This window comes from Paroedura picta, chromosome 4, assembly GCF_049243985.1.
Source record: "Paroedura picta isolate Pp20150507F chromosome 4, Ppicta_v3.0, whole genome shotgun sequence".
NCBI lineage: Eukaryota > Metazoa > Chordata > Lepidosauria > Squamata > Gekkonidae > Paroedura > Paroedura picta.
In genome coordinates, this window is record NC_135372.1 from 123,892,614 (window position 1) to 123,905,383 (window position 12,770).

A 12,770-nucleotide genomic window follows, 5' to 3' on the forward strand; every position below is an offset into this window, starting at 1 on the left:
CTGTCCCCGGGTTTTCAGATAATCTCCAGGTGACAGAGATCAGTTCCCCTGGAGAAAATGGCTGCTTTGGAAGGCGGACCTTATAGCATGGTACCCTGCTGAGTCCCCTCCCCTCTCTAAGCCCCGCCCTCTCCAGGCTCCTGCCCTAAAATTTCCACGTATTTCCCTACTGCCAACAAACCTAGCTAGGTACATTCCAAACTTTAATACGGCTTGCTTTTTCTTCGGAAAAATAAGACACTCGGCTGAGAAAGATTAGAAAACATTTTTTTGTATTTTTAAAAATACTAATAAAGAAATACAGCTCTGTTTCCGTTGGAAGCCAGTACTTGACAAAAATTAACGCGCCGCACTAGACTTTTTGGCGTGAGGGAATGCTGCGGCACAAACACCTCCCTCAAACTATTCCTACATACAGAAACTGCTGGTGCCGTTGAGGCAACCGTTACTGTAATTAATGTTATTCATGTTCAATTTTGCAATTATAAATAATCAATACAATTTACAAAATAATTTACAGGGACAAGTGATTAGGTCCATTGTGGTAATAAATTACACTGCATAACACAGTCCTGGCTGGCAAATATTACAATACTTCGACACCCTCCGCCTGCTGGCAAGCTGCGTGTATTTCTTGCATCTGAAGCGAAGGGCAAAGACCCCAGGCTAGCGCCAATGAGATGAGCTCCATTCATATCAACAGTTCAGAGTCTGATGTGTCGTTTTTGGCAGTTACAACTTCAGCTGTCCTTTACAGTCTAGGGAGGTTTGTGGTCACCTCCACCTAGCCTTTCCCCAGTGAATAACTCCAGTTTTTAAATGCAAGAAGGAAGGAGCTGAGTCACACACCCTCCTAAGGTCTGTTATGGCATGGGTTTCTGAATGGAAAGGCCAGAAATAGCAAAATAGGACAGTGTTCAGAAGTAGAGCAGAAAGTCCCAATGTAGGGAGACAGCTTGATGCATAAATTCCCAGATTTGGTTTCTGGCTTAAAGGCCAGAGAAAGACCTCACAATCAGGTCTTTCCTACCAGGCACACCCGTATATTCTCTGGAAGACACTTGGCCGTCAGTGCTGCACTTCCATAGCAATGTATGTTTGCAGGTGGGCGGGGGAGGGTTGTGTGTAGAAGGATATTAAATATGGACTCTGTATGTTAAGTGCTGTCAAGTCACTTTTGATTTACGGTGACGTTATGAATTGGCAGCCTACAAACTGTCCTGTCCTCAGCAGCTCTGCTCAGGTCCTGCAAACTGGGGGCTATGGCTTCCTTGATTCTGTCAATCCATCTCATCTTGGCTCGTCCTCTTTTCCTGATGCCATCCGCTTTTTCCAGCATTATTGTCTTTTCCAGCAATTGTCTTCTCATGACGTGACCGAAGTACAATAGCCTCAGTTTAGTCATTTTAGCTTCTAGGGAGAGTTCAAGCTTGATTTGATCTAGAGCCCACTTATTTGTCCTTTCGGCAGTCAGAGAAGCTTAGAACCTCTTTCGGACATTCTTTATGAGTAGGCGAGGTTCCTTCCATGTGGAACAGCTGTGGCTCAGATCCCTGAGACTCTGGAGAGCTGTTGCCAGTCAGATTAGAGAACTTTGAACTAGAGGGACCAGTGACAACATATACCCTTGATGTAAATAAAGATTCAGTGTTTCAACCATCTTCCTTTGCTGACCATCATGGGTCACTCCTAGTCCTCTCCTTGGTAAGGTCTATTCCCACCACCCTTTTTAAGGAGGAAGCATCACCCCAAGGTGTCCTTTTCCCTTCCATAGATGCATTGTGCCGATGATCTCGCCAGTTACCGCATGCTAGAAAACATTAGAAATTAGCTTCTTTAAAAATGTGGTAGCTTGCAATCTCCCTTCAAGTAGAGACTTCTCACAGTATAATTCTACCACATAAATGCTGAGCCAAAGCCACCAAAAGTCACCTTAGAGCAACTTTTCATTGATAGTCCATGATAGCCTAATCTAGTTAGATCTCAGAACCTAAGCATGGATGGGAGGACATCAAGGAATACCAGAGTCACTACACAGAGGTGGGCAATGACAAACTGTCTCTGAACATCTCTTGCCTTGAAAACCCTACAGGATTGCCATACGTTGGTTGTGACTTGATGGCAAAAAAAAAAAATCTAGAAAGAAACTAGGAACTTCATTCATTTACTATTTTCGTGCAGTGTCTTGGAATAAAAGAAAGGCACTTGAAGGTCATTGACCTAGCAAACGACATTTGGTTTTCTTTTATCTTTTGATGTAGTCCTTCACTATGTTAAATAAATGAGAGCTTGAAGTGAGATCGGCTTGCTAAAAAAGGTTAACAGATACATCAGCATGCCAAGTGACCATTAAGGCATCCTTCAGGTATGCTTTCTTATTAACTTCTGCTTAATTTTGCAATGATCAACATATGGCATCACAAGCAGAGCCATTTTCATGCAGCCTTAGGATTTTGGGTTGCTAACTTCTCTCCAGGTTTCTAATCCTCATAGTTAGAGAGGTAGCTTTGAAAATATAATTTATTTTTTAAACTCTTATTCCGCCCTCTCTCAGGAGATACATACAGTAGACCTAAAGACCTCAAAACAGGGAGATCTATTCAAAAGTTACAGTGCAATCCATGTAGTGTGTACACTTGATTTTTTAAAAAAGTGCATTGGGTAATTCTCAAGTTACGCTCAATGCATGTAGAGCTCAAGTGTAATACAGACGACCCCCCCCCCCATTTATCCAGGTTCTGGTCCCTTATTTCAACTGCAAAGTGAATCCATGCTGGCTCTTTCTTACAAGCAGAAGGACACATGTACGTGCAGGATGTATGTGAATTCACTGTAAACCATTATCTGCAGACTTCCTTGCCATGACCTGGCTAGCCCAGTCTTGACCCATCTCATAAACTAAGCAGGGTCAGCCCTGGTTAATTCCTATATAGGAGCCCACCTAAAGGCAGGCTACCTAAAGGCAGACAATGGCAAACCACCACTGAATGTCTCTTGCCTTCAACCCCGATGGAGATGCCAAACGTCAGCTGTGACTTCAAAGCAGACCATAAAAATAAAAAAAAGACTTCCATCATCTACAAACACATGGCCCTGACTCTGTGGTATAGCATCAGCTTGACATGCCTGAAGTCCCAGGTTTAACTCCTGCCTTTGCCAGTTAAAAGCATCATGTAATAGGTGAGGTGAAAGACACACATGAAACCGGATTGTATCACTGGTCCATTAAAATCAGTACTGTCCACTCAGACCAGCGTCAGTTTTCCAGGGCTGGTTCTGCACTTAGGGTTTTTTTCTTGTTGTTGATCCTGCTGAATTCAGATTGATTTGACCCCAGGTCTTCCACCTTTGTTTTCCCCAAATTGAAACAGATTGCGTTCTACACTTAATTGTAGTGGCTGCTCTTTCCCTCCCACTTAGTTGGGGAAGCTTAGAGGGGGGAGGGAAGCGGTGGTCACGAAGCTCCAGCTGGCAATGAAGGATCACAAGGCTGGAGAGGGATTTATTCCCTGTCATTCGTCTCCTGACTCTACAGCCAAAACAACCGGGTGGGTTGGGGGAATGGAACAAGGCAGCTTGTTTATTTTTCTTTTCCTGAGTGACCGAGGTGGGGGGGGGGGAGAGAATGAAAGGAGGAAAGACAATCCAAAAGGCAAATCTTGGTACATAGAAGTGTGGACTCGGAGCACAGTCACTTTAAAATGAGGGAAAAAATAAATCTTAGGAGCAAATGGCAACTGGGAACCAGGCAGTCTTTGAACTGATGCCCTGACCAATCAGTGACAGACTGCTTCGCTACATCAGCATTGGAGTTGCAGGGGAGGAAGTTAATCTGGCAAACAGCAGAGGTCTACCCTTAATCCTGGGGCTTTGGGAGTGGTTTTCTCAAATGTAGCGACTTATATCCACTCCTGGATATCGTGAAGGAAAGGTAGTGACACCGCGGATCAATCACAGATGTTGCAGAGGGAAAATCTAAAGTGCTAAATATCAAAATGGAAATTGAATAACATGTAGATTACTTTTTTTAAATTCAGGGTAACTTGGGATCAAAGCCCAGTGCAGATTCAGCCCAGGTCTCAGGCAGAGATCTTTCACATCACCTACTGCCTGGTCTTTCTAACTGGAGATGCCAAAGATTGTACCTGGGACCTTCTGCTGGCAAAGCAGATGCTCTATGCCACAGCTCTGGAGAGCTGCTGCCAGTCAGGGTATTCAAAAGTGTCTTTATTAGACCAAAGTTCTGATTCAGTGTAAGGAAGTTACATAGTGCTGCACTTGCCTAACTGGATTAGGATGTTCACTCAAACACCCATTTCCAACATATTTCCATTCCATGCAGCCAAACAATTCTACTTTGGATGCAGAAAGGGAACAAGGGCACCAAACCCAACTGAACTTCAACACAGATGAATCCCCCTCCACCCCAAAGGAAACTGACTTGCTTCAGAAAAACAAATTAGGATTAGACACATTCACCGAGAAGAGAGGTATATCAGAGCCCATCCAACTGGTTAGCTACATGGAACCTCCATGTCCACAAGTAGTACACGAGAGCCAAATTTCAGGGTTAAACCAAGTAACGGAGGCCATCTCATCTATGTGACATGCCAGTTAGAAGGACAGGTGATGGTCTGAAACAGCAAGGTAGTTGTTTGTTCTAACAGCCCGCCGGGGTTCCTCAATTTAGTCACCAACTAGTAGCTAGAAGAGTGTCAACAGACGATCTGAAGTTTAGGAGAATGATCTCAGGCCTCTGAGTTTTGTTTGTCTTTGAGGATCACAGGAAGCATCAAAGCCAGGCACTCAATTTGTTTTATCCAGAAGCTGGCAGTGATGCCATGGAAGAAGCAACCCAAAGGCTTCTGGGTCAGTCGCTGCAATTCAGACGTTTTCATTTTCCTTCTTGGGGACCAGACTCATCAGGTAATGTGTAATTCCAGCATGTCCTCAGAGGAGCTCGGAGCTATGTAGAGATGCCCCAGTGTTGACGTGTTGCCCCCCTCCCCACCCCAGCACAACGCTGTTTTCCTCCAAATAGACCGGCAGAGAAATAAAAACATGAACAATTCAGTGGCAGTGAAGAAATAGGCAGGTCAGTGCAATCTTTTGAACAGTCCACCATCCAGTGTGAAGTATGGGATCCAACTCTACAAATAAGGCATCCATTAAGATTGATGCACCGATTCTGCAACGCTCGGTCACCAACGTTCTAACAGTTGAGTGCCGAAATGCCATTTACATGCGGATGCTGATGAATGAATCAGTGCCTCGATGCCCTGGGCTTTCTCCGTGAATATTCCATGCCTAGGATGATCAAGATGAGAACAGGAAGAGTCTGTGCCCCAGTCGCCTTGCAGGGCCTTTGTGACAATGGCTGGATTCATTCGGTTGGATGCTAGATGACCTCTTGCTTTGTGATGGTGGGTTGAGGGATGGAGCTGGGCTGTTTGGCTACAGCCGCAATGGCCCCAGGAAGCAGTTTGTATTGTTCGGCTCCTGAGCCAGACGGTGGGGAAGGTTGAGGAGTTTCAGGAGTGGCTGCAGGGGACGAGAAAACTATGTTACGAAATAAGCAGTTGTGCAGACAAAGCACACAAGTGAAGCAAAAGCGTTTTAATGCACGAGGCTGAAGCCGTGGACCAAGAAGATAAGATGATGGAAGACAGATCTGCAGCACTTTCTAAAATTAGCCCTGTCCAGTCATCATATTTCTCCTACCTCTGTTCTGCATACTGGAAGAAATCCAGCAGATATGCACGGTGGCCCTTTTGTATGAACAGGGCGATGTAAATATTTTCAGGCTTCAGCCCACAACAAACCTCCTGAGTTTCTGACTTTGCACATGAAAACTTAACATTCTGCGTAATTATTCACACATAATGGCAACTGCATGTGTCTCAAGGGTAGCGCGTAGTTTCCTCTCCCAACACACGAGGTACAATAGATTCAGATTGGAGCTAAGGCATTCAAAGGCCGCGTTATCCTTTTCCTTTGTGCCTGACTTTAAATGGGCTCTCCAGTTGCTTATTGATAGAAACAAACAAGTTCCCTGCATATTATTATATGCTTCCTCAAATGCAGCAAACAGCTGCTGGGTCAGGTAAACAAGGTGCAAGGAGAAAAATTGCAGCTGTCCATGCATTACAGCTAGACAACCTCCACTGTGGAGCACATTACCTCTGTCAGTGTCATTAGCCAAAGAATATTATCTGCACACAGCCTAACTCACTCTGAGTACCATGATCCAGTGCAAAGTCGAGCACTCTTAGATAGACAAACCTATTGTGCACGGATACTCACACAGCTGCCCGTTGTGGATCTGAGCAGGCATCGTGTTGGCCACAATGACGTTTGTCCCTAGATTCTCCTGGATAAGGTGTGGGTGTAAGGCATGATGGTGAGCATGAGGCGCATCACTCGACGACCCTGCAATTATTTGCATTATCAAAAACACATTGCTGAAGCGTCATTTGGGGGTGTGCAATGGACTTTGGAGTCAGCAGTCATAGAACGCACAAACAGTCTTATGGGGCCTTAGTTTTCCTTTTCTTCAGGAGACAGAGAGGGGTTTTAACTTGGCTCTCTCAATCTACTGGTAGAAATTTAAAGGAGAAGAAAAACCCTGTCTCAGGTTGTGTATTGCCTCCTTTCACAGGCTGGTGGCGAAAGAAAAGCCAATAGCATTATTTCAATGATCAACTTGTTTGCTCAACAAAATCAGAGTCCAGTAGCACCTTTAAGACCAACAAAGATTTATTCAAGGCGTGAGCTTTCGAGTGCAGGCACTCTTCCTCTGACTATGAATTACCATCATGACAGTGGGAATATAAAGCAAAAAGTTAATTCAGTTAAATTAGCAAACTGTCACAACATCCAAATTCAGCCATATGATAATTCTTTGCTAACACAGCCAATCAATCCCCTGTAATTCAGTTGAATTCACAAAAACACAGGAGAAATAAAACTGTCTGTGATGGTAGTTCATAGTCTGAGGAAGAGTGCATACACTCGAAAGCTCATGCCTTGAATAAATCTTTGTTGGTTTTAAAGGTGCCACTTCAGACCAACACAGCTACCCACTTGAATCAACTTAGAATCGTAGAATCATAGAATCATAGAGTTGGAAGGGGCCATACAGGCCATCTAGTCCAACCCCCTGCTCAACGCAGGATCAGCCCTAACTTCTTTGCTGTACGCCAATCACACTGGGAGAACTAACCCAAATCTTCCTCAAGCAGGGAATTCTGAGCCAGAGGCTCTTCTATGGCTCCAACTGTGTCCTCCTTCCATGTGAAGTGGGGCTGATGCTCTCTCCGGCATAACCTGTAAAGCAGGGGTAGTCAACCTGTGGTCCTCCAGATGTTCAAGGATTACAAACGCTGGCAGGGGCTCATGGGAATTGTAGTCCATGAACATCTGGAGGACCACAGGTTGACTATCCCTGCCATAAAGCCATAACCCGTAAAGCCCCGAAGGCCAATGGTAGCAATACCCTCGGCCCCAGCACTCACCCCCCAGCAGCATCTCCTGCAGCAAGTTGTCGATCTTGGCCATGCCGAAGAGCTTGACAAACTGGATCTGCTCTATCATCTGCCAGGTGATGCTCTGGAGGGTCGGCAGCAGAAGGAGCAGCTCTCCAAAGCGTCCCCGGGAGTCGTACTGTCGGTCGTTGATGTAGTCCTCCAGGCTGACCTGGACTTGATACCGCATCCTTTTGATCTTGGTGGGGTCGCTGAGACCTTTAGCATCTGGAGAAAACCACAAGACATTCAAGGCGATGCCATTGCTAAAGGCTGGGTGAGACAGCCAAGTGTGGCTTGTGGACTGATTCATACCCCTTTGTGTGCTGCACTAGTCAACAGACTCCAGGGCCCCTTCTGCATGATGGAAAAGCTGATGAAAACTCACTAAATACATTGTGGTTTTTCTGATCTCTGCACAGAAGAGTTAATTTACTCTGCAAAACTGATTTTGCTCTGCATGGTGAACTGCCTCTTTGGTGCTTTAAGCGTCTTTTAAGGGTTGTTTCTGAAAGATGCTTTTCACGGATTCATTTCTCTCCTGCCTGTTTCAGACGCACTATTAGTCATGCAGAGAAGCCTGGTTATGCAGATTAGCGACTGCATTAGAGAACAAAGCATGTCATTGGCAAAGCTACAGGGGGCAGGGCTATGAATTGTTCCATGCGGAAAGCATTGCAGTGTAGTTTTTCAACAGACTATATTCAATGCAGAACAACGATTGTAGTATAATACAGTGGTCTAAACTGGTTGTTTTTTAAACTGTTATATTTGGCTCTGTGCAAAATACCTCCAGGGTCAGGACTGAATTTATTCTAAATTCTACTCAGGATTTTTTCTTCTGCCTAGGAATACATTATTTTCTCTGGAATATTTCGTAGCTACATTTCTTTGAACATTCAGCTCATGCCCCTCAAACTGTACAAAATTACATACCAGGTTCCTGCTTACAGTAAATGATGCACAGTAGTATGGAGCACAATCCCTAATCATTTGTCTAGGGAAATCCTTTTGCACAGCTTGAGGGGCGTGAGCTGAATGTCCAAAGAAATGTAGCCACAAGAGATTCCAGAGAAAAGAGTGTATTCCTAGGCAGAAGAAAAAATCCTGGGTAGAATTTGGAATAAATTCAGTTCTGACCCTGAGTCAGAGCAACCCATCAGAGTAATCAAAGCAGATGTAGGCTAAGCTTCAATCAGCTGGCCCTAAGAGCACTGCACACACACAGCAAAAGCATAGCCAGATCTCAGGACCAGGGGCATACCTAAAGCTAGGTATCTTATATCCTAAATACTGGCTGCAAGTCAATGACCATTTACGCACTGGAGGTTTCATGCTGGGCTGCAGGCTGGAGTTTTACTCGTGGCAGGTTGTCAACGATTCTACCTATTTTTAACTGATTATTTCCCAGTTACTGCAACCACCCCCCTTCTACCTGGATCAAAGAAGATGATGGCTTTCAAACATGCATATTCGTTATCATCAATCTGCAGTTCTTGGAAAGGCAACACGAGTTCATCCAGGATCCGCACGGCCACTCGGCTGACCTCCATCAATTCCGGACAGTTCCTGGGGATTATGTGATCATTTCCTACAGACAAAAGTGATACGCTTTAAAGGCCAAATGGGATGCTGTGACTCTTCTGTACACACTGCAGGTGCAACTGTGCTATTATTTGACCCCTCTTCCCACATATAAACTAGCAGCAAGAGAACATTGATGAGGCTTTCAGGCATTCCCATTTTTCTTACGGTACAACTTTTTAAATTTTAGAAATGATGATGACGATTCCAGCTCTCCCACCTCCACCCCAATGCTTCAACTGATGACATCATATTGTATACCAAACCTGATTATTGACTGTTCTCTTTTGGTACTGGGTGTTGTGGTGTTATTATACGTCTAGATTAAGATTGTCTTATCTGACAGCAGTAGCTCTCTAGGGTCTCACACCTACTACCTGAGGGTATAAGTGATTCTGGTTTATCAATCAGATGTCTACTTGTGAGTTCCCTACTGGGAACACACTCTCCAGGTGCACAGAACCTGACATGGATCAGTGTGCACATGCTTTCCCCTCCCATGTTGTGTTCCCAACTAAAATGGCCATGGGGAAGCATTGTTGATCCCACTGAAAAACCTTTATGTATGAGAGGATCCTAGTTCAGGGGTAAAGCATCTTCTTGGTATGCAGAAGGTCCTCTAATGACGTCCTCTAATGACTTCCAGAATATGTAGCAGACAACTGTTTGCAGATTGGAGCCTAAATGTGTTCACATTCTCTTCTTCATTTGTGATATAATATCTTTCCTATCAAGTATTCTGACTGATAAAGGGTTCACCTTGTGCAAATGCCATTTTTTTAAAATGTCCAGATTCACGGAAGCCTCCTGAGATATTGGCAAAGGCACACCTTACCTAGTAATAAGATGTCTTTGAAGATCATGGACCGCTTGGCTGCTCCCAGTAAGAGGTGTTCCCCTGCGTGTGCCCGTAGCAAAGCCACCTGAGTGAAACAAAGGCATTTTATTATTTGAATTACATAGGAAGAAGAAATTTTGTCTCCAAATTTTGGAAACACACCAGTTAAGAAGAGCATTTCTAGTAGCTCGCTTAAACAAATGTCACCCAAGGTAGATTTTTGAGGATCCCTCCTCAGGAGAGATACTGTTTACATGGATGTCGTGTCCCTGACACGTTGTATCATATATTTCTGGTGTGTCCTAAGTTTGAAGTATATCATCGCCCATTAGCTAATTATCTGAAGAAACTGAAATTCAGTTGCGTTAATGAGAAACACTGAATTAAAATGATACTAAATGTGAGAGACTCAGCAACTATTATAAAAGTAGCAAAGTTTTTACTGGCAATTTTAAATGAAAATCTTTTATGATAGATTTTACATCTGGAACTATTTGAAATTTTTGTTTTATGCTTTGCAATTTTATGCCAATAAAGGTACTCTGAATCATAGGAAAGTCAGGGCAAAACTATGTGATAAACCCTTAGAAAAGAATGTAGACAAAGCACCTCATCCTACTACCTTCTGGAAAGACTAGGCAATTGGAAGTAAATGTTGGTTCTAGAAAGGCATTGTCCAACAGGTTATGGGCCCGGATAGTTATGCGATCATGCTGAACATCAAAGCAATCCTGTTTCTTTCAAAATGCCTTACATCGTTCCTAAATGCATTTCCCAGCCATGTGCAGTTCTCATCATAGTATGTAATTTACATATTCCTGTATTTGGAGTTCCGTTCCCCCTGTCAGCTGGCTGTTAAGTAGGCTAGAAGAGAAGCTCATTAATGGCTTGGTGACTCTGTCTGAGCTTCTGCTCCTGACTATTACAGGCTTACATATTTCATTAATTTGTTTATTTAGTACATTTTTATCACATTCTTTCTTCAAAAAGTTCAAGGTGGATTGCCCATCCTTGATTTTATGTTCACAACTACTCTGTGAGGTAGGTTAGGGTGAGAGAGGGTTGCTGGCTCAAAGACAGCCAGTATATTTTATGGTAAGTGAAGATTTGAACCTAGTCCAGAACTCTAACCACTAGTCCACATTGGCTCAAAGGCAGTTACTGTTTGCACTTGGCAACCTTTTCCCCTTTCCTCAAGTTGTCTCTTTATATTGTAAGCTGGCAAGTTAGAAATATACTTTTTATACAGCACCTAGTCCTTGTTACTAACAAATATTTTTCTCAGTACTGGTACGTTATCAGATTAAGCTCTCTGGAGCAGGGATAACAGGAGGGTTGGGACTCTAGGAGAGAGAGACAATAGCGGTGGGGTGGAGACATTGGCCTTCATATTCCGTCAGAGAAGGTCTGTAACATTAGGCCTCTCTGAGGGCCCTAGTAGATAACAAGAATGGTCAAACAGTGAGACCTCATCCCCAAGATGAGTATCCCAGCCCTTGTGTCACTGACGTCTCTGGTGGGTATTTTGTTGTGAAAAAGGACATAAGGGTTTTTGTTTGTTTTTTTAATATCCTCTGCCTGCCACGTTGTTAATGATTGCATTGTCACTTTATACCCTTCAGCGACTCTCAAGAATGTTCCAAATCTCCTGTCCTACTTCTCTTCAAAATGCTCTGTAGAAACAAAGGTTAACGCAAAGATTCAGCATGACACAGAGGCTTCTTAATGTCCGACCGGGACCGAGCTATGTGGCAAACAAACACTAAACATTAACAGAAGGATTTGGGGAAAGGATTTCTTTAAGGGGATGGGCCAATCTGTATGTGCTGAACAAACAGAGAAGGCGAAATGTCTCGCAAAAGAAAGAGCTACAGAGTCAGACGCGTTTCTCCACGGTTAGCTCTGTCTCAAGCCAAAGAAGGGGAGATGGATTTGACAGAACAAAACTCTGAGGGTGATGAGAATAGGACAGATGCTTCAAAAGAGCACTCAAATAAAGACATTGTTCAAAAAATGTTTTACAAAAATCTGGAGCTTGCACTGGGACACGCAGGCACTCCCCACGGCAGGGAAATTATTCTGAGAAAAACTGTCCATGATGAACTGTCTTCACCAGCCACTAATGATCTGGACATGCGCAATATTAGCTTTGATGCACAGCCATTCCTATGAGCAAAATACTGGAACAATGTAAGATCCCCTGCTGCATTGGACCAGGAATCTACTGAGCCCAGCAGTGGGGAGGGTGGGGTGGTCCAGTGGAATGCAGGAGGCCCCTGGTTCAACCCCCGGGCATCCCCAGTTAAAAGGATCAAGTAGTGGGTGGCATGAGAGGCCTCTGCCCAGAGAACAGCTTGCCAGTCCAAGTAGACAGTACTCATCTTGATGGAGCAATGGTCTCCTTCAGCGTAAGGCAGGTTCGTATGTTCATAGATCCCACATGTCTCCAGGAATTCTGCCCCAAAGCAACTGTTGCACCTCATTGTTTGTTGCCTCAAGAACTGCCTGCCCCTCTTGTTGCTTCTAAACCTAACTCCACCAAGGGGCAAAGCAGAAGGCCCTAGTAAATCCACAAATGGATCTTCCCACTGACAGTAACTGGACTCTGATTTTGATCAGAGTTGCATGGGTTGAGGGGAGTGGCTTGAGCCTTTTGACCCTTCATGCGGTTTTACCCATTAAAACCATCACTCCCCACCAACTATTTTAAAGGGGAAAAAAGACAGGGTGAATATGGGCATCTGTATTCTTTTGTACACTGTTAATAATGTCATGTGCCATGTATCAGGTTTCGAAGTGAATGGCCATATGGGGGCAGGGGGGTT

General features: G+C 44.2%; 1 protein-coding gene across 2 annotated transcripts in view; it reads right to left on the reverse strand.

Moving 5' to 3' along the window:
- Nucleotides 1-255: 255 nt before the first annotated feature.
- HNF4A (hepatocyte nuclear factor 4 alpha) overlaps nucleotides 256-12,770 on the reverse strand; it is an 80,013-nt gene continuing 67,498 nt past the window's right edge. For both annotated transcript variants that reach the window (XM_077335501.1, XM_077335500.1), the window contains exons 6-10: nucleotides 9,943-10,030; nucleotides 8,959-9,114; nucleotides 7,515-7,751; nucleotides 6,304-6,429; nucleotides 256-5,541 (exon numbers count right to left, since the gene is read on the reverse strand). In XM_077335501.1, coding sequence (XP_077191616.1) covers nucleotides 5,399-5,541; nucleotides 6,304-6,429; nucleotides 7,515-7,751; nucleotides 8,959-9,114; nucleotides 9,943-10,030 — 750 coding nt within the window. In that variant the 3' untranslated portion in view covers nucleotides 256-5,398. The remainder of the gene's footprint in view (nucleotides 5,542-6,303; nucleotides 6,430-7,514; nucleotides 7,752-8,958; nucleotides 9,115-9,942; nucleotides 10,031-12,770) is intronic.